At 40.3% G+C, this 26,343-nt stretch overlaps 1 protein-coding gene across 1 annotated transcript in view; it reads left to right on the top strand.

Annotated features, from left to right (window-relative positions):
* Window positions 1-26,047, top strand: part of RNF175 (ring finger protein 175) — a 66,712-nt gene extending 40,665 nt beyond the window's left edge. Inside the window, 6 exon segments of the mRNA XM_007472083.1 lie at window positions 553-675; window positions 13,622-13,729; window positions 18,059-18,213; window positions 22,585-22,662; window positions 22,665-22,704; window positions 25,930-26,047. Coding sequence (XP_007472145.1) covers window positions 553-675; window positions 13,622-13,729; window positions 18,059-18,213; window positions 22,585-22,662; window positions 22,665-22,704; window positions 25,930-26,047 — 622 coding nt within the window.
* Window positions 26,048-26,343: the final 296 nt, after the last annotated feature.

The raw sequence follows: 26,343 nt of genomic DNA, 5'->3' as shown, positions 1-26,343 counted from the left end.
CCTAAGTGTCCATCAACAGATGAATGGATAAAGAAGATGTGACACATATATACAATGGAATATTACTCAGCCATTAAAAGAAACGAAATTGAGTTATTTGTAGTGAGGTGTATGGATCTAGAGTCTGTCATACAGAGTGAAGTCAGAAAGTGAAAAACAAATACCATATGCTAACACATATATATGGAATCTAAGAAAAAAAAAGGTCATGAAGAACCTAGGGGTAAGGCGGGAATAAAGTCTCAGACCTACTAGAGAATGGACTTGAGGATATGCGGAGGAGGAAGGGTAAGCTGTGACAAAGTGAGAGAGTGGCATGGACATATATACACTACCAAACGTAAAATAGATAGCTAGTGGGAAGTAGCCACATAACACAGGGAGATCAGCTAGGTGGTTTGTGACCACGCAGAGGGGTGGGTTAGGGAGGGTGGGAGGGAGGGAGATGCAAGAGGGAAGAGATATGGGAACATATGTATATATATAACTGATTCACTTTGTTATAAAGCAGAAACTAACACACCATTGTAAAGCAATTATACTCCAATAAAGATGTTAAAAAAAAAAAAAACTTTACTGGTGGTGATTTCTGTCTATGTGGGGAATGTTCTCAGTTATTTCCAGCTACATCCTCTTCAGCACTACCCGAAAACCCCTCTCAGGGAGAACGCCACAGTATGTATTCCATTCATTCCTTCCCCACCACACCCTTAATTTTAGCCATTATAAAGTATGTTTAATATCCATTTTCCTGATGGGGAGGAGGGTATTACACCTCTTTGACCCTTTGTAGCAAAACTGGAGATTTGTTCTACTGCTGTGCATTCACATTCCTATTTAATGGTGATTCCAACATGTCTGGGAAATTTATTATTTTAGACATCAGCTAGTGAAGGCCTGGAGAAAGAGAAGTGAAGCTATTGTTTAAATTTTTTAGAGCACTATTTGTATGTTGGCTTTTTCCTCAGCATTTTATTGGATCCCATGCTAAGTCACATCACATACATTTTATCATAAAGCAAGAGTTGGAAGTTTGTACTTCTAACAACTACGTATGTATTTTATGTCTGATAAATCATGAGTAATGGACAAGCTATTACTCTCATAACAAATGAGGTTTAATATTCCAGTGCTCACTTTAATTACCATTGCCAACCTCTTGAAATGTATATAATTCCGTCAGATCATTCACAAATCTTTCCAAAGGGCTTATAACCTCATAATGTGTCCACAAGTATGTTCTTGCTCTCTGTGTTCTTGTTCTGAACAAGATCTGAATCCAATCCAGATAAAACTGATGAGATGAAGAGAAAATGTGTAGTGTTCAATGATAATAAGGCAATGTCAATTTTTGATCTGTGTAGGAGAATAAATCATAAGCTTCTATGAAATATTTTTATGATTTTTTAGCCATTCAGGTATTCTTTTTTAATCCTCTAGAAAAGTGGGAGAGATAAATATCAATTTTTTCTTCTACTTTGGAGAAGGAAAATATATTCAGTGAGAGAAACCAGATAAAGAAATGTAAAGATAAAGATTGAAATTCAAATAAATGAATTCTGGTTTGTGAGTATTTTAATTTAATCCCATTTGGGGAAGAGCTTTAGGGTGGTATTAAGAGACCTTCTAAATTGGCCAATTTGGAGTTTTACACAGCCTTTGTAGGGCTTGGTTTATCCATCAGTAAATGGACATATGGTATCCTTTCTCCTTCTTACAAAATATAAGTTGTTTAAAACTTGTGAAAGGGATCTAAGTTTTGGATGAATTGAACTTTACTTGTTTTCATCCCCTGAACATAATCCATATTCTATTTCAATGAGAATGGTTCACTTTTCTACTGTATAATGAATTACCTTAGCTAAATGCTGTACTTCTGTGCACATGAAGAGGAACTCCAATACCAAAAGTACCCACATGTGGCCTCATGGCACTTCACAGCTCCTATATCTCAGATGGCCAAGGCCCATGCTGTCTGCTGCTCATGCTCACCGTGCTCCCACTCCAGCTTCTTCGGGCTGCTCAGCTCCAAGCCCTGACACAGTCTGAGAGCCAAGATGCTCCATTGACATCTTAAGAGACAACAATGGGAGAGGCTCATTAAGGCCCTATTTCTTCCTGGATAAAGAAGCTCCGGTTCATGAGAGGTAGTACACCCTAAGGATCTTTATGGATCGTTGCTTATTCATCATATTATAGGTAAGTCTCATATTAGCTATGTTCCATTTGGAAGTAGAGGATTTCATGAAAAACAAGGAAAGCTGGTTGGAGCAAATTGGCACGGTGCAGAAGGCAAACCCAAGAAAAGTCTCCAGTACCAACGCCATTTAAAAACCGGCTGTTCCGCTCCCAGAGTATACCGGGGCTCCTCTGTGGAAAAGAGAACAGAGAAAAGGAAGTGGGTTTCCTCTCTACTATAGTTGGGTTGTCTGTCAAGCAATATTCAGTCTCAAAAACAGGCCACAGGCCAGCCACAAAGAGCTGGGCTCGATCACATCAACTTCAACTTAAGGCCAAGCTTCCCTTTGTGGAGGCTGCTCTGACACCAACACAATTTCTAATCTAGTACATCTGTGTCCAGTGTAATCTGAGTAGCAAGGAAGTTCTGGGCTTTACAAACTCATACCACCAATAAGCAGGAAGATTTGGGCGGGGGGAGGGAGGGGTACATTTGGAAAACATAACACAACCATAACAACAATATGACATATTGAGTTACTACATTTTCTCACATAATCTTCGGGACTGCTTTAGGATCTGGTGCTACCCTCCTCACTTCATAAATGAGGCAATCACAGTTCAGAAATGTTAAATAGGGTGGCCAATGTCCCACAGGTAGTAAGCCAGGGAGCCCAAAATCAAGCCACAGACTACTGGAATGCAAAGCCTCTGCCCCAAGAGCATGCTGTGGCTTAATTACATCAACCAGCTGCTTTGCACAGAGAAAGCCTGCAGTTTAAACAGTTATTAATCAGACACACCTCTAATGCTGGTACAACCTTGAGATGGGCAAAAAGTACATGTGGAGTTCAGGGAAGCCCACTCTGGTGCTGCCAGTGTTGTGAGGGTTGGAGGGGATATCCTCTCAGAGCTGCCACTTTTCCCACTTTTCCCATCATCACCCTTTTTGGCAACATTAACTTCTGCCTTTATCTCAATGCACTGAACGATGCTCCACAGTGCTCAGCACTGGCAAGTCATAAGGACTGATGGCCAAAGGAGTCACTGTGGCAAAAAGACCACAAAAGCCCTTTCTGGCTCCCTTTGGAGATGACACAGCCTCATAGTGATTTAAGACACCTTGTGCAGCCCATGTGACTTTCCTGCTCCAAGTAACTCTCTATTGTTGACCCCTCTGATGAGGCAGGATTACACCTATAGGAGAAGCTGCTGTCTAGATAACTCTTGTATGTCACTTGCTTGAATTGGAGAAAGCATTTCATCATAGAAATAATTTAAATGACAAATCATTTCTCAGGCAAGCCCACAAACTCCCATTTAAATCATATTTCATAAGGTCCCTTCTAACCAGAACTCAGTGAAGCACAGTATCTTTTAAAATAGCAATGGCCCCAGCCCACACCCACTCCAGCCATCCTGCCTAGGCAGCCCAGCCCCAGCATGCCCTAGGAAATCCCCAGCCCATGCCCACTCCAGCCCTAGCCAGCCTGCCATAGCTACCCAGCACACACAGTCCACACAGGTGTGCTGCTGCACAAGGCCACCTCCTTCAAGACTGGGAGGTAACTATTACACCTAATTCATAGAAACAAATACAAAAGGCCAAACAAATGAGGAGACAAAGGAATTTGAAAGAACAGAACAAGATAAAATTCCAGAAAAAGAAAAAACTAATGAAACAGAGATAAGTAATTTACCCAATAAAGAGTTCAGTTAATGGTCATAAAGAGGCTCACAGATCTTGGGAAAAGAATGGAGGAACACAGTGAGAACTTCAACATATAGTTAGGAAGAGAACCAATCCGAGCTGAAGAATACAAAAACTGAAATGAAAAATACACTAGAGGGAATCAACAGCAGATTAGATGATACAGAAGAATGGATCAGTGACCTGGAAGACAGAATAGTGGAAATCACCCAATCAGAACAACAAAAAGACAAAAGAATTTTAAAAAATGAGGATATATTAAGGGACATCTGGGACAGAATCAAGTATACAAACATTCACATTACAGGGGTCCGAGAAGGAGAAGATAGGCAGAAAGGGACAGAAAATTTTTTTGAAGAAATAATGACTGAAAAATTCCCTAACCTGGAAAATTAAATAGATATGCAGATCCAGGAAGCACAGAGAATTCTAAACATGATGAACCCAAAGTGATCCACATCAACACATGTCATAATTGAAATGGCAAAAGTTAAAGATAAAGAGAATATTTTAAAGGCAGCAAGAAAAAATAAGTGACATACAAGGAAACCCCCAATTTTCAGCAGAAACTTTACAAGACAAAAGAGAGGGGCAGGATATATTTAAAGTGCTAAAAGGAAAAAAACTTACAACCAAGAATACTCTTCCCAAAAAGGTTATCATTCAGAATTGAAGGAGAAATAAAGAGGTTCCCAGGTAAGAAAAACTAAGAGTTCATCACCACTAAACCAGCCTTACAAGAAATGTTGATGGGTTTCCTTTAAGTGGAAAACAAATAGCCATAACTAGACATAAGAAAATATGTGAAAGAAAAAAAATTCACTGGTAAAGGCAAATAGATAGTGAAGGCAGTGGATCAACCACCAGTAGTATGAAGATTAAAGGACAAAATTTGTAAAATAAACTATAACTACAATAAGCAGTTAAGGGATACACAAAGTGAAAAGATATAAAATTTGATGCCAAAACCATAAAACATGGGCTGGAGGGGAGTAAAAATGTAGTACTTCTAGAATGTACTCAAATAAGTGACCATCAGCTTAAAACAAACACACACACACACACACACACATATATATATGTTTACATGTATATGAAACTCATGAACCAAAGCCCAAAAACCCACAATAGAAATACCAAAAAAATAAAGTGAAAAGAACTCTAACCTAACACTAAAGAAAATCATCAAACCACAGGGGAAGAGACTAAAAGAAGGAGAAAGGAACAGAGAACTACAAAAATGACCAAAAAACAATTAACAAAATGGCAATAAGTACATACTTATCATAAGAACTTTAAATGTAAATGGACTAAATGCTCCAATCAAAGGACATAGGGTAGCTGAATGGATAAAAACAACCCAAACCCATTTATATGCTGGCTTCACATCAGATCTAAAAACATACACTGACTTAAAGTGAAAGGATGGAAAAAGATATTCCATGCAAATGGAAACTAAAAGAAAGCTAGGGTAGCAATACTCATATCAGACAAAATAGACTTTAAAACAAAGACTAAAACAAAAGACAAAGAAAGGCATTACAAAATTATAAAGGGGTCAGTCCAAGAAAAGGATATAATATCTGTGAATATTTATGCACCCAACATTAGGAGGACCTAAATACAATATAACAAATATTAACAGACATAAAGGGAGAAATCGACAACAGTACAGTAAGAGCAAGGGACTTTACTGTTCCACTTATATCAATGGATAGATCAGCCAGATAGAAAATCAGTAAGGAAACATTGGCCTTAAATGATTAGATCAGATGAACTTAATAGATATATATAGAACACTGCATCCAAAAACTGCAGAATACACATTCTTTTCAAGTGCACATGGAACATTCTCCAGGGTAGCTAACATGCTAGGCCATGTGTCAAACAAGTGTCAATAAATTTAAGAAGATCAAAAATCATATCAAGTGTTTTTCCTTATCACAGCAGTATAAAAGTAGAAATCAATTGCAAGAAGAAAACTGGAAAAAATATAAACACATGGATACTAAACAACTTGCTACTAAACGACCAATGGGTGAACAAAGAAATAAAAAGAAAATCAAAAAACACCTCAAGACAAATGAAAATGGAAACACAAAGATCCAAAATCTATGGGATGCAGCAAATCAGTTTTAAGAGGGAAGTTCATAGCAATACAGGCCAACCTCAAGAAACAAGAAAAATCTCAAATAAACAACCTAAATTTACAACTAAAAGGGACTAGAAAAAGAAGACTAGACAAAGCCCAAAGTTAGTAGAAGAATGGAAATAATAAAGATCAAAGTGGAAATAAGTGAAATAGAGACTTAAAAACAATTAAAAAGATCAATGAAACTAAGAGCTGTTTCTCTGAAAAGATAAACAAAACTGATGAACATTTAGCCAGTCTCATTGAGAAAAAAGGAGAGGGCCCAAGTAAATAAAATCAGAAGTGAAATAGGAGAAATTACAACCAATACCACAAACATACAAACAATCATAAGAGACTACTATGAACAATTATATGCCAACAAATTACACAACCTAGAAGATATGGATAAATTGCTAGAAAAATAACAATCTTCCAAGACTGAATCAGGATGAAATAGAAAATCTGAAAAGACCAATTACTAGTAATGAAATTGAATCAGTAATCAAAAAACTTCCAACAAACAAAAGTCCAGGACCAGATGCTTCACAGGGAGTTCTACCAAACATTTAAAGAAGAGTTAATACTAATCCTTCTCAAACTATTCCAAAAAATTAAAGAGGAAGGAACACTCTCAAACTCAATCTACAAGGCTAGTAATACCCTGATACCAAAACCAGACAAAAACACTACCAAAAAAGAAAATTACAGGCCGATATCCTTGATGATCATAGATGCAAATATCTTCAAAAAATATTAGGAAACCAAATTCAACAATACATTAAAAGGATCATACACCATGATCAATTGGGATTTATTCCAGGGATGCAAGGATAGTTCAGCATCCACAGATCAATCAACATGATACACCACATTAACAAAACAAAGGATAAAAATCACATGATCATCTCAATGGGTTCAGAAAAGGCATTTGACAAAATTCAACATCGATTTATGATAAAAAACTCTCAACAAAGTGGGTATAGAGGGAACATACCTCAACATACTAAAGTCCATTTATGACAAACCCACAGCTAACATCATACTCAACAGTGAGAAGCTGGACACTTCTCCTCTAAGATCAGGAACAAGACAAGGATGCCCACTCTCATCACTTTTATTCAACATATTGATAGTTTTGGAAGTCCTAGCCACAGCAATCAGAGGAGTAAAAGAAATAAAAGGAATCTAAATTTGAAAGGAAGAGGTAAAACTGTCACTGTTTGCAGATGACATGATGCTATACATAGAAAATCCTAAAGATGTCACCAGAAAAATACTAGAGCTCACTAATGAATTTGGCAAAGTTGCAGGATATAAAATTAATACAAAGAAATCTGTTGCATTTCTATACACTAACAGTGAACTATCAGATATAGAAATTAAGGAAACAATCCCACTTATCATAGCATCAAAAAGAATAAAATACCTAGGAATAACCTATCTAAGGAGGTAAAAGGCCTGTAGTCAGAAAATTGTAAGACACTGATAAGAGAAATTGAAGATGACACAAATAGATATACTGGGCTTATGGATTGGAAGAATTAATATTGTTTAAATATCCATACTACCCAAGGCAATCTACAGATTCAACACAATCCCTATTAAAATACCAATGGCATTTTTCACAAACAGTCCTAGAATTTGTATGGAATCACAAAAGACCCCAAGTGGCCAAAACAATCTTGAGAAAGAAGAACTGAGCTGGAGGTATCACACTCCATGATTTCAAACCATACTACAAAGCTATAGTAATCGAAACAGTATGGTACTGGCACAGAAACAGACACTTAGATCAGTGGAAGAGAATAAAGAGTCCAGAAATAAACCCATGCTAATATGGCCAATTAATCTACAATAAAGGAGGCAAGAATATACAATGGCAAAAAGACAGTCTCTTCAGTAAATGGCACTGGGAAAACTGAACAGCTACATGTAAAAGAACGAAAGTAGACTATTTTCTTACACTATATACAAAAATAAACTCAAAATGGATTGAAGGTTTAAATGTAAGACCTGAAACCATAAAAATCTTAGAAGGAAACATAGGCAGTATGCTCTTTGACATCAGTTTTTGCAATATTTTTTTGATCTGTCTCCTCAGGCAAAGACAACAAAAGCAAAAATAAACAAATGGGACCACATCAAACTAAAAACTTTTGCACGGCAATGGAAACTATCAACAAAAATGAAAAGGTAACCTACTGCATGGGAGAAGATATTTGCAAATGATATGTTCAATAAGGAGTTAATCTCCAAATATATAAAGAACTCGTACAACTCTATCAAAAACCAACAATCCATTTTAAAAGTGGGCTAAGGGGGCTTCCCTGGTGGCGCGGTGGTTGGGAGTCCGCCTGCCAATGCAGGGGTTGTGGGTTCGTGCCCCGGTCTGGGAGGGTCCCGCATGCCGCGGAGCGGCTGGGCCCGTGGGCCGTGGCCGCTGGGCCTGTGCGTCCGGAGCCTGTGCTCCGCGGCGGGAGAGGTCACGGCAGGGAGAAGCCCGTGTACCGCAAAAAAAAAAAAAAAAAAAGTGGGCTAAGGACATGAATAGACATTTTTCCAAAGAAGACATACAGATGGCCAACAAGCACATGAAAAGATGCTCAACATCAATCATCAGGGAGATGCAAATCAAAACCATAATATTATCTCACACCTGTCAAATGGTTATTATCAAAAAGACAAGAAGTAATAAGTGTTGGCAAGAATGTGAAGAAAAGGGAACCCTTGTGCACTGTGGGTGGGACTGTAAACTGGTGGAGCCACTATGGAAAAAAGTATGGAGGTTGTTTAAAAAAATGTTTAAATACAATTACCTTACCATCCAGCAATTCCTCTTTTGGGTATTTAACCAAAGAAAACAAAAACACTAATTTAAAAACATGTGTGCTCCCCCATGTTCATGGCAGCATTATTTACAATAGCCAAGATATGGAAGCAGCCTAGATGTCCATCAATAGCTGAATGGATAAAGAAGATGGGGTATATACCTAAGATGGAATATTACTCAGCCATTAAAAGTATCGAATTTTGAATTTTGATTGGACAACATGGATGGACCTAGAGGGTGTTATACTAAGTTTAAAAGTCAGACAAAGACAAATACCATATATTACTTATATGTGGAATGTAAAAACAAACAAATGAACAAACATAACCAAACAGAGTCATAGATACAGAGAACAAACTAGTGGTTGCCACAGGGGAAGGGAATGGAGGAATGGGTGAAATAGGTGAAAGAAATTAAGAAGTACAAACTTTGGGACTTCCCTGGTGGTCCAGTGGTAAAGAATCCATCTTACAATGCAGGGGATGCAGGTTTGATCCCTGGTTGGGGAACTAAGATCCCACATGCCTCGAGGCAACTAAGCCTGCATGCCACAACTACAGATCCCACGCACCCTGGAGCCTGCACGCCACAACTAGAGAAGAGGAAAACCTGCTCACCACTAGAAAGAAGCCCGCGTACCACAATGAAGAGGGCTCACACTGCAACAAAAGATCCTGCATGCCTCAATGAAGATTCCACATGCCGCAGCTACGTCCCGAGGCAGCCAAAAATAAATTAAATAATTTTTTAAAAAAGAAGTACGAATTTCAAGTTATAAAGTAAGTAAGTTACAGGAATGCAATGTACAGACATACCTTTTGCGTCGGGTTCCAGACCACTGCAATAAAGTGAATTTCACAATAGAGTGAGTCACACAAGTTTTCTGGTTCCCCAGTGCACATAAAAGTTTACACTATACATGCTTACACTATACTGTAGCCTATTAAGTGTACGATAGAAATATATTCAAAAAAACGATGTACATACCTTAATTTTTAAATATGTATTGCTAAAATGTGCTAACCATCATCTGAGCCTTCAGCAAGTTGTAATCTTGTTGCTCGCAGAGGGTCTTGCCTCCATGTTGGTGGCTGCTGACTGATCAGGGTGGTGGCCAGTGAAGGCTGGGGCTGCTGTGGCCAGTTCTTAAAATAAGACAGCGAAGTCTGCCGCATCGATTGACTCTTTCATGGACGATTTCTCTGCAGCATGTGGTGCTGTTTGATAGCATTTTACCCACATAGAACTTCTTTCAAAATTGGAGTCAGTCCTCTCACACCCTGCTGCTGCTTCATCAACTGAGTTTATGTAATATTCTAAATCCTTTGTTGTCATTTGAACAGTCTTCACAGCATCTTCACCAGGAGAAGTTTCCATCTCAAGAAACCACTTTCTTTGCTCATCCATATGAAGCAATTCCTCATTTGTTCAAATTTTATCAGGAGATTGCAGCAATTTGGTCGCATCTTCAGGTTCCACATCGAATTCTAGTTCTCTTGCTATCTCCACCACCTCTGCAGTTCCTTCTTCCACTGAAGTCTTGAACTCCTCAAAGTCATCCATGAGGGTTGGAATCAGCTTCTTCCAAACTCCTGTCAATGCCGATATTTTTACCTGTTCCCATGAATCACAAGTATTCTTAACGGCATTTAGAATGGTGAATCCTTTCCAGAAAGTTTTTTATTTACTTTGCCCAGATCCATCAGGGGAATCACTATTTATGACAGCTATAGCCTTATGAAATGTACTTCTTAAATAATAAGAATTGAAAATTGAAATTGGTCCTTGATTCATGGGCTGCAGAATGGATATTGTATTAGTAGGCATAAAAGCATTAATCTCATTGTCCATCTCCACCAGAGCTCTTGAGTGACCAGGTGCGTTGTCAATGAGCAGTAATATTTTGAATCTTTTTTTCTGAGGAATACTAAGTATTCAGTAAACCTTGTTGCAATCAGATGTGCTGCCATGTAGGCTTTGTTGTTCCATTTATAGAGCAGAGGCAGAATAGACTGAGCATAACTCTTCAGGGCCCTAGGATTTTCAGAATGGTAGATGAGCATTGGCTTCGACTTAAAGTCACCAGCTATATTAAACCCTAACAAGAGCGTCAGCCTGTCCTTTGAAGCTTTGAAGCCAGGCATTGACCTCTCTTCTCTAGCTGTGAAAGTCCTAGAAGGAATCTTCCAATAGAAAGCTGTTTTGTCTACATTGAAAATCTGTTGTTTAGTGCTGCCACCATCATTAATTATCTTAGCTAGATCTTCTGGATAACTTGCTGCAGCTTCCTTGTGCAACAGCACTTGCTGCTTCACCTTGCACTTTTGTGTTACAGAGCTAGCGTCTTTCTTTAAATCTTATGAACCAATCTCTGCTAGCTTCAAACTTTTCTTCTGCAGCTTCCTCACCTCTCTCAGCCTTCAGGGAATTGAAGGGAGTTAGGGCCTTGCTCTGGATTAGGCTTTGGCTTAAGAGAATGTAGTGGCTGGTTTGATCCTCTATCCAGACCACTAAAACTTTCTCCACATCAGCAATAAGGCTGTTTCACTTTCATTTCTGTGTTCACTGGAGCAGCACTTTTAAATTCCTTCAAGTACTTTTCCTTTGCATCCACAACTTGGCTCGCTGTTTGGTGCAAGAGACCTAGCTCTCAGCCTACTTCTGCTTTGACATGCCTTCCTCACTAAGCTTAATCATTTCTAGCTTCTGATTTAAAGTGAGAGACACGCAACTCTTCCTTTCACTTGAACACTGGGACCACTGTAAGGTTATTAATTGGCCTGATTTCGATATTGTTGTGTCTCGGGGAATAGAGAGGGCTGAGGAAAGGAAGAGAGATGGGGGAATGGTCAGTGGATGGAGCAGTCAGAACACACACAATATTTATCAATTGTTTGCCATCTTATATGGGTGTGGTTTGTGGTACCCCAAAACAATGACAATAGTAACATCAAAGATCACTGATCAGGGCTTCCCTGGTGGCGCAGTGGTTGGGAGTCCGCCTGCCGATGCGGGGGATGCGGGTTCGTGCCCCGGTCTGGGGGGATCCCGCATGCCGCGGAGCGGCTGGGCCCGTGAGCCGTGGCCGCTGGGCCTGCACGTCCGGAGCCTGTGCTCCGCAGCGGGAGAGGCCACAGCAGGGAGAGGCCCGCATACCGCAAAAAAAAAAAAAAAGATCACTGATCACAGGTCACCATAACAAATATAATAATAATGAAGTTTGAAATCTTGCAAGAATTACCAAAATGGGACACAGAGACAAAAAGTGAGCAAATGCTCTTGGAAAAAATGGCGCATATAGACTTGTTCGACAAAGGGTTGACACAAGCCTTCAATTTTTAAAAACAAACAAACAAAAAAAACCCCCGCAGTATCTGCAAAGTGCAATAAAGCAAGGTCTGCCTGTATAGTTGATAATATAGTAATAAACTTTGTATTGTGATAGATGGTAACCAGACTCATAGTGGTGATCATTTCATAATGCATAAAAATGTCAACTCACTATGTTGTACACCTGAAACTAATAAAATATCATAAGTCAACTATACTGCAATAAAAATTTTTTAAAAATAAATTAAATAACGCTGAAACATTGCATCAGTAATACCATAGAACATAAGCATTTGGTGCAATGTCTCCAACAGGGAGGAAGTTGGGGAAGGTGAGAGTTGGGGACAGGGCTCCAGGGGTCAGAGGTAAAAGGGGGGGCCAGGTCTTTCGAGGGAGACTGAATGAAATTTGGGGTGAAATGCAGGAGAGGGGCTTCAAGAGGATGAGGAGGGAAAGGGCTGAGGGCGAACAGGGCCCCCTGCCATTGTTCACCCTTGTGTGCAATGTGCCAGCACCCCCCTATCTTCTCTGCGCACCAAGCCTGGGGCCCCCAGCCCTCCTCCTTCCACCCTCTCTTCTTATTCCAGTGGGCAGGGTCCTTGTACCACGGTGTCCCAGGAATGGAGCTGTGCCCCCATCCTCTTCCCACATTCTCTCGGGCACGAAGCAGCCGTGTGGCCTTTCTGTAGTTTTTCTAAGGGCTTTTACTGCCTGGAATGAGGGAAAGGAACAGGGTACACGGATCCTTCTAGATCTTGTCCACTCTTGCCCTCACTCTCCATACTCTTCCTTCTCCACTTGGACCCTGTGGGAAGAGGGAAAGGCCTTAGAAGTCATGGTGACTGTGGGACACACAAAGGACCCATCCACATAGCAGAAAAAACAAGTCTGAAGCACTCTTGCTCCAGGACTGGGGGGTGGGGTGCTGTTTGAGTGGAGAGGCGATGGGGTGAGGGCTGGTGGTGCCTGCCCTGGGGCTGGGGCAGCAGGAGGGAAGAGAAGCTCCTGGGGGTCTCCCCTCTAGACTTCTCTTCCCATCTTTTGCTTGCCTCCAAGGTACTCCTGCCAAAACCACTCTAAGCTAACCTAGGGCCAAATGAAAAAAGGAGGATAGGAAGGTAGGCAGGGTCCCATATAGAATAACCAGTCCTGAAGGCCATTTTTACATGAGGAACATAAATAAGTCACAATGAATTTACATATGCATATACACAGAAACACATGTGCATGATAGTACTGTTTATATACTGCTTGTTGATAGCGTATTAAAACTAGAGATTATTACGGGGTTTAGCTGATATAATATACTCATGTTCTGTATATTGCATAATGAATAGAATTTTAGAAACTAAAAATTGACTTATAACAATGTTCTAAAAAGGTAAAATATTTTATAGTACATCGTGTTTTGTGCTTCTCCCCATTTTTTACTCTACAGATTTGTCTACAAATGGTTTCTTCTCATCCAAAAAGTCAGCTGTGCATTTGGTGCTGTGGGTTATTTGGCTATCATGTTTACAATGTGTGGATTCAATTTGTTTTTCAAGTAAGTATCTCTAATTAAGACATTCATATCTCCAAACACTTGCTTATAACATTCACCTGGTCAAGTTCTCTGTCTCTGGAAGCCACGTTTGGCCCTATACTTTTCCATGCACACGTTGTTTATAGGCCTATCATTGGTACCATAGATATCACTGGGGAAAACCAGGAGAAAAGGAAGAGAAAACCCACAGATTTAAAAGTTTTCCAAAAATTATAAGCTTTAAAGAGAATCTATACGTGGTCTATAAGTTTAAAAGATCACCATTAAAAGCAGGCTGACAGGGCTTCCCTGGTGGCGCAGTGGTTAAGAATCCTCCTGCCAGTGCAGGGGACATGGGTTCGAGCCCTGGTCCGGAACGACCCCACATGCCGCGGAGCAACTAAGCCTGTGCACCACAACTGCAGAGCCTGCGCTCTAGACCCCGTGAGCCACAACTACTGAAGCCCGCACACCTAGAGCCCCTGCCCTGCAGCAAAAGAAGCCACCCAATGAGAAGCCCACGCACGGCAACGAAGAGTAGCTCCCAATCGCCGCAACTAGAGAAAAGCCCGCACGCAGCAACAGAGACCCAATGCAGCCAAAAAAATAAATAAATAAATAAATTTAAACAAACAAAAAATGTCGGCTGACATTTATGGTAGAGTAGTTCTTACTGAACTACAAATTTCCCTTCCACAAAATTCTGAAGTGTCATTTCCTTCTATAGATCTTCCTCTAGAAGTATGCTATCCAATACAGTAGCCACTAGCCTATGTAACTATGGAGCACTTAAATTATGACATAAGAGGTGCTGTAAGTCTAAAATACACATTGGATTTCAAAGGCAGCATAAGAAAATAATTTTTCTATCGATTACATGCTGAGATGATAGTACTCTGGATGTATTGGGGAAATTATTTCATGTGTTTCTTTTTACCTTTTTTGTGTGGCTACAAGAAAACTTTTAATTTTGTCCAATCTATATTTCCACTGGACAGCACTGCTCTAGAATTTTGTTTCTGGTATCCATGAAATCCCTTTTGCTGGGAGCAGTTAGGAAAAGAGGAAACTGAGTACTGAAACTTTCACTGAAAGAGAGGTGAAGAGATAAAAAACAAGAAAGTCTAAGGAGAAATAAAGGAAATTGGGATAATAATATCTATGACTCAGAACCGTGCTCCCATTGCGAAGATGGTTGCTGAGATGTGCTATGGGTGAGGGTCTCACGGGCAGAGCTGAGGCTGTGTCATCAACCTATGTCCTAGAAAGGGAATGTAAGACATACCGCACAGCCATGGAAAACATCTCAAATGAAAAATTCCCTGGAAGATCTGTCACATCAAAGTTACTCTAAATCTCTAGGACCTTAACAGAAATTCAGAGGCAGAGGCCAGCAACCCTTAACTCATAAAATAAGGAAGACAGGGCTTCCCTGGTTGTGCAGTGGTTAAGAATCCGCCTGCCAATGCAGGTGACACGGGTTCGAGCCCTGGTCCAGGAAGATCCCACATGCCATGGAGCAACTAAGCCCGTGTGCCACAACTACTGAGCCTGTGCTCTAGAGCCCGTGAGCCACAACTACTGAGCCCACATGCCACAACTACTGAAGCCTGCACACCTAAAGCCTATGTTCTGCAACAAGAGAAGCCACCGCAATGAGAAGTCCGTGCACCGCAACAAAGAGTAGCCCCAGCTCGCTGTAACTAGAGAAAGCCTGCACGCAGCAATGAAGACCCAACTCAGCCAAAAATAAAATAAATTTTAAAAACTACTTTAAAAATAATAATAATAAATAAATAAAATAAGGAAGACAATCAGATGGAGAGCCAGCCCTGGGAGGAAGGGCTCTTCCTATGGCCACACAGCAATCTGATTTTATAAGTATTTCATGAAACTTGCAGAGCGGGAACTCCTACCATTCTCTAGCAGGAAAGGGATAGAAAATAACTGTACAGATCTATTATTATTAGTTTAAGCTATAGAAAGACACTGATTTATTTTTTCAGCATATTGTCTGTATTACTTTAATGAATGTAAAAGTATTCATAAGGACTTTTATGAAGTTACTTGGGAATAGAGTTGCCCCAAGATTATTATCCATACAATTTTAAGATCCTTAACCAGGAATTCTCCTAGAGTCAGTCATTCAAAGAATCTAACCCTTCAGATGGGAAGGAACTATTTTTTTTCACTACTAATTTTTGTTGAGCATTATGGTATTAAGATTCTTTTCTGTGGAACGACGAGTTCATTGCTACACTTTTTATCAATTAGATTATAAATACGTGCTCCCCTGGGTATGGAGGGAAAGTCATCTTCATTCTTCCTCACTGCCCCAATTCTCAAATATTGAAAGGATGAAACCACCCGCTGTGTTGGAATTCGCGGTTCGCATTACCAAAAGATGGCTTCCCTCTAGGTCTACACAGCTCTCTGCATTTACCATTTCCTCCTCAAATTAAGAGTACAAAAACTACCAGAAGAAGGTTTCAGAGACAGACTACCCAACGCCTCTCCTCTCTCCACTTCCTTCCCAACTCAGTCAGACCCACCTACATCCATTGCTATTATTTGAGACTGTTTACAGAGATAGCACATCAAAAGTGCAATGATTAAGATCCAGACATTACATTAGAAGCTAATCACTTACTTTCTTTTTGAATTTTTATTTTTTTAATACAGCAGGTTCTTATTAGTTATCAATTTTATATGTATTAGTATATATAGGTCAATCCCAATCTCCCAATTCATCTCACCACCACCAATCCCCCCCTGCCCCCGCTTTCCCCCCTTGGTGTCCATATGTTTGTTCTCTACATCTGTGTCTCTATTTCTGCCTTGCAAAACTGTTCATCTGAACCATTTTTCTTGATTCCACATATATGCATTAATGTACAGTATTTGTTTTTCTCTTTCTGATTTACTTCACTCTGTATGACAGTCTCTAGGTCCATCCACGTCTCTACAAATGACGCAATGGAATATTACTTATGGCTGAGTAATATTCCATTGTATATATGTAACATATCTTCTTTATCCATTCGTCTGTCAATGCGCATTTAGGTTGCTTCCATGACCTCGCTATTGTAAAGAGTGTTGCAATGAACATTGGGGTGCATGTGTCTTTTTAAATTATAGTTTTCCCTGGGTATAAGCCCAGTAGTGGGATTGCTGGGTCAAATGGTAATTCTATTTTTAGTTTTTTAAGGAACCTCCATACTGTTCTCCATAGTGGCTGTATCAATTTACATTCCCACCAACAGTGCGTGAGGGTTCCCTTTTCTCCGCACCCTCTCCATCATTTGTTTGCAGATTTTCTGATGATGTCCATTCTAACTGGTGTGAGGTGATACTAATCATTTACTTTTTAAAGAAACCTTTACCTTTAAAAAAGAAATAGGGGCTGTCATAGAGAATCCCAGTGCATTTGAAATATGATCCAACTTGCAAAAAGATTTTTTAAATTAACACACAGCAACCACGGCATAGCAGCAAAGGGCCTCAAAATTTGCGCTTGATTCCTGGTTTCATTTTGTACCAATTGTCATGTTAAGCAAATCATTTTTTCTAAGTCTCTGTTTTTTCAAAAGTAAATTGGGGATAATAATATCTATCTCAAATATTTTTAGGAAAGATAAAGTATTTGAAAGCATTCTGTAAAATCTAAGTTTGATAGCAGGGATTCTGAACCCTAGCTGCTGTCCCGACCTCACCCCAGGCCACTTAAATTAAAGCCCCTGAAAGTGGGCTCGTGTATCAGTATATGTTTAAATCTCCCCCAGGTGATTCCAATCTACAGTTAGGGCTGATAACCATTGGACAATTAAAGAGGTTCCTAATGTTAGTGGACCACTGCAATCACCTGGTGTCGAGAGCCTCCAAAAATATTGCTGCACAGGTCACACCCCCAGAAAGCCTGATGTAATTGGCCCAGGGTGCAGCCTGGGAATGGAGGGTTTTGCAAGCTGCCAAGATTTTTCTACACGTAGCCAAGCTTGAGAACTGCTAGTTAGAGTTGGCTTGTCTCAGCACTGCAGTCCTAAGAAACCTTTAAACACTCTCAATAATGACTTTGTCCACTTAGCTCTGAGTAATAAAATTTGAATGGAATTGAGAGAATTTTAAATTCTTTCATTAAAAAAAAAAATTAAACAAATACGTGGGGGGAAATACCACCAAGGCTCTGTTAGATACCATGGCAGGAAATACTGGGTTGGCCAAAAAGTTCGTTCGGGGTTTTTGACCAAACCAAATGAACTTTTTGGCCAACCCAATACTTCCCAAGCTGCAGCCCTCACCCATCCCCACAAATGCCACATCCTTACGTCCCTTCACTGTTGTTTTCAATAGAATCAAGGCTAGAGATTCCATGGATTTTGGCATCTTGCCCTTGTTCTATGGCCTCTACTATGGAGTAATGGGGAGAGAGTTTGCAGAGATCTGCTCAGATTACATGGCTTCTACTATAGGGGAAGCATTGCTTTCATTCTTTGAAATCATTTATGGTACATGGAAAAATGGTCTCATCTTACACATTTGCATCCATTTTCAAAAATAGATAAGTCTTTTTTGGTTCTGTCAGCCCAACTGCTCCCTGGATTCTCCTGGCATCAGATTATCTGGAAGTAACCATGTCTAGCATACTCCAATTGCCAACATATAAAGGATTAGTAAAAATTCAGCAATAACAAAAACACTTGATCTCTGCTAATGCAAATAAAAGTCATATTTGATGCACATAAAACACTTTAGAATCAACCAATGCCTCAGAGTAATACTCATCATAAAGATATGATGTTATCATTATCATTATACAGCAGTTATCATTATACAGCATTTGAAGAAGTAGAAGACAAAAAAGTGTGCTAAATGTATTCTAACTGTAATATTCTTCCCTGGAATTTAAAAAACTCCCTAGTAGTTTGTTTTTTTTTTTAACTCTCTTAAAATTAAAACTCAGAATGGACATACTTTCTGGTTAGATGGATTCCAGATTCAGATATTAGGAGTATCCATCTGTGTCTAACACATGCACATCTCTTAAAAACTTGCATACCAAGGGCTCCAGGGAAGACCTAGTGGTTTCAGAAATTCCACATCTCTGCCCTCTACCAGTCTTTTGGTACACAGCCAGGTGTAAAATGGAAAAAACAGTGTGAGTGGCAAGAGAAGAGTGAACTTCTGGACTGTTGTTCTCCCTCTCTTTATGGGACAGAACTGAGTAAACAAGACCTTGACTTCACCCCCCATCTCTGTAGGCTCCATCTTACTCTTTTCCTAGAGCCTGGAATCCAACTTCTATAGTGAGATTCTGGAATCGCCCTGCCATGTGTAATCTCTGAGACAAATGCCTTTCTTATAAGGTTTAAGGTGAACACAGGAGGGAGAATTTTCACTCTTACTTCCTCCAACAAAAACCAGAGCCATACCCCCTTTAAAAAATTCCCAAAGCCCTTGTGCTTGTTTAGGGACAGGAGAGGAAGAGAAGAGTTGTATGTCCTCTGTTCTCCAGTGGACCAGGAAGAAGAAACTTAACCTGGCAAGACAACCAAGTCTTTAAGCACAAACATCCTGGAGATTTCTCACTGACCCCACCCCACCAGTCTTCAACATCTTGTCATCTCCTGTCATCCTCTTTCCAACCACCAGATACATAAAAACCCCTGCCTCGAGCCATTGGCACGGCCATCTGTGACTTAAACTGATGGTGTGTGTGTGTGTGTGTGTGTGTGTGTGTGTGTGTGTGTATGCATGCACACTTATGACGGAGGTAAAGAGGAAGCAAAGGATGAGCACTCTCCATTCTCACCCCAGCGCCCAAGCCCCACACTAATTGTCAGACTCTGGGAGTGGAGCCAATGCATCTGCTTTGTTTTAAAAGCTCCCTAGGAAAAGGAATGAACTATTAATCCATGCCAAACTTGGATGAATTGTAAATATATATTGCTAAGTGAAAGAAACCAGCCTGAAAAGGCTACATACTACACGATTCCACTTCTATGACAATTTGAAAAAGGTACAGCTATGGAGACGCTAAAGAGATCTGTGGTTGCCAGGGCGTTAGGGAGGGAGCAGGGTTGAATGTGTGAAGCACAGGTAATTTGTTAGGGTGGTGAAGTTATTCTGTATGATACTCTAATGGTGAATACATGACACTATGCATTTGTCAAAATCAACAGTATTTTATAGTGGAAAGGGTAAACCTTAATGTATGCAAATCTTAAGAAATCATTTAGGATGTCAGGGAATGCCAGGATAGAATGTAGACTGTGACAAAAGAGTTTAACTGTATTACAAATGTATGAAATAACCTCACTGAAGTGGGTGGGGGCAAAGTGCTGACCTAAGTCACTTTGAAATGAGTGGAGATCTAAGATTAAAAGCAAAAGGAACTATACATAAGCACTGTATGCTAGTTCATAAAGTAGTTTCCCTCAGGGCTATGGGTTCACAATTTTGATACCACTACACATGTATTCTGGAATTGGACTACCAAGTAAATGGAAGACCGACGGTGGGAGCTACATTTCTTACTCTCAGAAGCTTACATACAAGCAAGGAGAAAAGGCTAGAATTATCTATGTAGTAATGGATGAGTCAAAGACGTCAGTCTGAACTCATGTTTAGCTTAATGTATCTTAATGTAGATGATACATATAGAAATATTTATAGATATGTGTATACACATGGGTTAGTATATACAGACATATTTCCTTGCTCTGTCAGCTACGAAGCCCTAGAAGCAATGACACCTCAGTAGCAGTGAGCACACCGAGTACCCAGATCTTGGTTTCTAATACCATTCTATAATAAGAGGAAGCAGTGCTTCTTGGAAAAACGGCTGACTCTGATCTTGGCAGGGAATATACAATATGAGCCTGGAGTATCTTGTAGTGTCAGAAAGTAAGGAAGTGCTCAAAAAAAAAACCCACACAAGAAAAAACCCACTATGATGGGGATATGTCAAAGAGATACAGAAGCCAACTGAAAGAGATCCCAATGGCCAAAGCTGAAACAATTTGAGCAACACAATAGTCGGTAGTAGTAGTAGTAATAGTATTGGGTTATAACTCAAAGTATAGAATAAATATCCATGAGTCCATAGTGACATAAATAAATGATTGGATAGATAAATAAATAAACAAATAGAGGAGAATTGACAAGTCTCCTATGCAGAAGAATTCCACATAACTTATGTAGTTACTCCACCCTTAAGAAGGTTGTGTGGTTAAATGTTATGTGTCAACTTGACTAGGCTCTGGTGTCCAGTTGTTTGATCAAACACCAGTCTACGTGTTGCTTGGAATGTATTTTGTAGATATGATTAATTTTAAGGGAAAGAAAATACCCTTGAAAATATGGATGGGTCTTAGCTAATCAGTTGAAGGCCTTAAGGGCAAAAACTGAAGCTTCCCAGAGAAGAAGGAATACTGCCTTAAGTCTGAAATAACTCTTTGCAGAGTTTACAGCCTGCTAGCCTGCCCTCCAGGTTTCAGACTTCCCAGCCCCAAGTCTTTAAAATGAGTCTCTCTCTCCCTCTCCCTCCCTCCTTGCCCTCCCTCCCTCTCTCTCTCTTTCTCTCTTTCTTTCTCTCTCCACACACACACACTCATGCATATCTTATCAGTTCCATTTCTCTGGAGAACGCTGAATAATACAGAGGTGGAGCATAACTTATAACTTCCCACTCCTTAAGTGTGGGCTGCTAACGGTGATGATGATTTCCTTCCAAAGAGTACAGTATAAAAAGAAGTAAAAGAACGAGTAGCTTTATAGTGGAGAAATTTGACAACCACTACCTCAAGCTAGGCGATCAAGGTCAACATCAACAGTGACGTCATGTTGACTGCATGTACCCTTGCTACGGTGTGGTAAGAATGGCACTTCACCTCTGTTATCTTCCTCCCTAAAACCATAACCCCAGCATAATCAAGAGAAGAAACATCAGCTAAATTCCACTTGAAGGACATTCTACAAAATCCCTGCCTCCAAAACTGTCAAAGTCAGAAGAAAACCAAAGTCTGAGAAACTGCCAAATCCAAGAGGAGCCTAAGGAGACACGATAATTAATGGTATCCTAGGTGGGGTTTTGAAACAAAATAAGGACTTAAGGGAAAACCAAGTAATCTGAATAAAGTATAAACTTTATTTCGTAATAATGTATCAATGTTGGCTCATTAATTGTGACAAATGTACCATACTGATGTAAGATGTTACTGATAGGGAAAACTTGGTATGGGAACTCTGTACTATCTTCATATCTTTAAGTTTAAAGCTATTATAAAATAAATATTTTATTTTTAAAAAAGCTTCTGAGACATTCTAATGTGCTGCTAATTTTGAGACTCACTCCTCATCCACAGCCCTGGGGAGACACAGTGTCTTAAATTAGGGTTCTGGATGCATTGCCTTCTAATGGGATTAGTCTGTGTGCTCCGTATAATCACTTGGGATTATATTAAAATTTTAATTATATTAAAATTAATTAAAAGATACATAGATGCCTGGGTTTACTCCAGATCTATGAATCAGAGTCTCCAAGAAAATAAAGGGAAGGGTCAGGCTCTGGGTGAATTTAAAAAGCTTCCCATGTGAGTCTGAACTTACAGCTCTGGATAAAAACTGTTCCTCTCAAAGGATTCCTTGGTGGGGAGGTTAGGTAGTTATAATTAGCGATGTGCTTTGGGTCCATTTAGAGTGAGTGGGGTTTTGCCTAGAAACCTTTACCCCACAGTAGCATTGTCCCTATGGGAAAAAGTGTTTCAAGTTCTAAACCAACAGAGAAACAGTGAAGACTATGTTCCCAAGCCTGGCAGTGGCTTCCCTGTGTTCCGAGAATGGTGTTGCTCTGTGCCTTTCCCGCAACAGTTCTACAGAGTCAGTGGGATGCCCAACCAGGAGCTCGTCAGACAATATCTGTGCCGCCTGTGGGCAGATCACCGTGGTGCTAAATGAAGACTCACTGAAAACACCTACCAGCTTTCGTGTAAGCATGTGTATCCTTTCCATTGGAGACCCTTTGGTCTTTATCAAGCCAGTGCCAGGAGGCAGTTTTCAGATAATCTGTGTCAGGCGTGGGAGATAGCCAGTCAGGAAAGACTGTCGCATCATTTCCCTCCTCCTTCCTTTTCTCCCCTTACCCCCACCCTCTGCCTTGCTTAACGCTCATCCCCAAACCCCAAGCCTTTATCCTCCCACCCATCTTCTTTTTGAGACTTTCTGGCAATCCCTGCTGAATAATGAACTGCTCTTAATTAGCAGGAACTCCAGTAATTTCTTTTTTAAAAAGGAATCTTCATGCCACACAGACAGGAGGGCTGCAGCATCTGTGCAGAGGCTGGCTGGGAAAGCTGGCGAAGCTATAAGCGGACAGGTAGCCAGGAAGGACAAGAGAAAGAAAGGGTTGGGGAGTGAAAAACAGAGTGAAGTTTCAGGTGCAGGGAGGAACTCAGGACTCTCCAGGTGGAGCCCGTGTCTGAGTCTCACAGGAACAAGAACGACAAAGTGGCGTTCTTTGCCTGGGAATAATCCTTAGGAACCTGCTTGTGTCAACAGTGGTGATGGGAGAAGCCAAGTATCAGCTTTGGTCTTGAAAAGAAGATAAGGTCACAGGCAGCAGGACACCTTAAGTTACACAAGGAGGGACCAAAACGTGAGCACCCAATTCTTGGACTATTTGGTTCCTCTGCCTATGGGCTATACCCCAAATCACTATCTACTGGCTGAGGGATCTTTAGGTATTAGGGACCAGACCAGCCTGGGCCTGGAAACCAGCATCCTCTGGGACTCCAGTAACCGTGAGGAAGATCTCCACTGTGCTGAAAGATGCTGAGGTCAAGAACCCAGCAGCCTGCCCTGCCTGAGCAAGTAACTCTGGATACCAGAGTTGTGTTTGCATTGGCCAACAATCAATATTTTAATTCTTGTCTTAAGAGAGGGAAAAGAAAGCATCATTTACCTTTATTTTATAGTACAATATCAATTTTATAATATTGCTATGCACTCAGTCAGTTCAAAGCTCTGGCATTATGAGGTGCTTAAACCATCTGTCTTTTGCCTCTGAAGCCCACCTAACTCAATCAGTAATGCCCTAGATGTGCAGCACTCATGATTTGATTCTGTTTAATCTGGACAGATTCCATTTATTCAATCCTGAGAGTCAAAAACTGGACCAGGACTTCCCTGGTGGCGCAGTGGTTGAGAGTCCGCCTGCCGATGCAGGGGACACGGGTTCGTGCCCCGGTACGGGAAGATCCCACATGCCGCGGAGCGGCTGGGCCCGTGCGTCATGGCCTCTGAGCCTGCGTGTCCGGAGCCTGTGCTCCGCGATGGGAGAGGCCACAACAGTGAGAGGCCCGCGTACCTCAAAAAAAAAACTGGACCAAATGCATCTGAAATGTATTATTCCAACATTTAAGTCTTAACATTTTAAGGTGAGAAACACAAAGATACCCCATGTGGAAGTCTATGTGGTTTCTCAGTGTGATACCTTTCCCAAAAAACTATCATTCTTAGTAGAAATTTTCCAAGTCTGGTCCTAGTTTTAAATATGAATTACTTTTCAAATGTTGGAACAGAGCCCCTTCTGCCATTTGCAAGTGGAAGTATTTTCTCTCTCTTCACCTTTAAAAGCCTTTAGGGATTGTTGTACATGTGTGCATATGTAATCGAAAATGTAGTCACCTTTAAATTTGCTTTGCAGGGAGTATTATTAATGGCCCATTTTAGCATGAGCCATATTAACAAGGAGTGGGCAAACCGGAATCATATTAACAAGGGGGCGGGAATCTGAGTCTTGCTCTGCGGCAATTCTGCCAGTGTGGAAGCTTTGCAGATGAGATTTTGAAGATGAGAGAATATTAAAGAGGAGATGGACATTTCGATGATCGCTCGATGACCCCTGAACTCCATACCTATCTGGAAGATGGGGCTGTACTCCAGCCCTTTTGAATGAAGAGCTGTATGGGTTTTGACTCAGAATCTTTGTTATAATACACTGTACGTTAACCCAAGCATGTCGCAAAAGTGACCCCAATGCCAAGAACGTACAAGAATGGGAACCCTTAGTTGCACACAGATCTAATATTGAGGAATCATCTACATGCCCTTGACTTGCCTCCACCTTCATATCCTCCGTCTGTTAGAGAGGGAACATCATTGTTCACACAGGTGTGTAGCAGGCCAGACAGAACATCGTGTGATCTTGATCCAGAAAGCCACACTGGGGTCAACGACTGTAGAAATAAATCAACATGATGGATCTCATTACAGTTAATCATTTTACCCAAATCTATAAGCTGTGGAACCTGGGGGAAATACATTTGCAAAAGTAATCGGTCTTGAATGATTCATTCAAATATTTGTTCAATAAATAGGCACTTAGGCACTGCTTAAGGTGCTGAGCACAGAGATGAATGAGTCATGGTCCCACAGGTAACATATTGCCCAGGAAAGACATGTAAATACACAGAAAGTCATGACACAGAGTGACTTGTGCTCTGTTAAGACTCTGTCCCTGGTGCTGCAGAAAAACATACAGTTCACTGGCAACTTTGGGGCCAAAGGGTCAAACTTTCTGGACAAGGGGTTGTATACAACTGAATCTGTAAATGCCTAGAGTTTTAGATGTTCATTATAGGTTTATATTCTATTAAAAATAACTGGCCCCTTATCAGTAATAAAAAGTTGAGAAAAAACTTATGAAGCTAACAGAAATATTTGTACAAATTCTTGACCACAAATAATTTAAATTTGTCTAGTGCCTAAGACAAGTCTGGTTACATACATAGTAGGTAGTGAGTAGGTGCAAAAAAAGCCAAATGGAGAGATGCTACGGTAAACACAGAAAAATGCATGATAAACGAGACAGAGAAATACAATGATATGTTTACATAGGACATTCCTGTAAAAAAGCATGTCCACATTCTTTATCTAATTTAATCACAAGAATCGAGTGAGGTAAGAACACATAAGGCCAAGAAGATCAGTAAATTCCTCAGGGTCATAAGCTATTGCAGCTCTGACTCCAGGCTCCTCTGGGACTTGGTGGTTCCCTTGTCCTGCAGACTCTCCCTAAGAGAGTGATGGACACAACTGAGTCATAACCGAGAGCAATTCCCACCTCCACCACTCCCCCTACATGTGGGATCACTTCTATTACATCATCATGAAGCAGACCTTGCCCTTTAATATCCAGAAGCTTCCCTAACAAGATCCCTAAGCTTTCATGAATTCTGCATCCGAGGTTGGTGTATTGTTGGTAAAAAGCAGACGTGCCCTTACTGCAAAGAGAAGGTCGATGTGAAGAGGATGATCAATAACCCATATCCTTTTCTGTAAAGTTATGAAATATTATCTTAAATGTTTTTCTGGTGATGTATTCTTTAAACTTCCCTTATCTTCATTATAGGTACAGCAGAAAACATTCTGTTCTCCCTAACCACCTATTTCAAAACAACTTTCCGGTTTCTTTTCTCCCCTGTGCCTACATTACCATTCTGGTTAGGAAGTTAAATGCCAAAAAAGATACATTGTACTCTTTATATTCCACATATTCCACTATTAGGGCTTTAGTGGAAATGTGATTGGACATTGCAAAAGATAGGTGAATATATGGAAGGATAAGATAGGTAGGT

Source organism: Lipotes vexillifer, unplaced genomic scaffold, assembly GCF_000442215.2.
Source record: "Lipotes vexillifer unplaced genomic scaffold, Lipotes_vexillifer_v1.1 scaffold498, whole genome shotgun sequence".
Classification (NCBI taxonomy): domain Eukaryota; kingdom Metazoa; phylum Chordata; class Mammalia; order Artiodactyla; family Lipotidae; genus Lipotes; species Lipotes vexillifer.
This window is presented reverse-complemented; position numbering and strand designations above follow the sequence as displayed.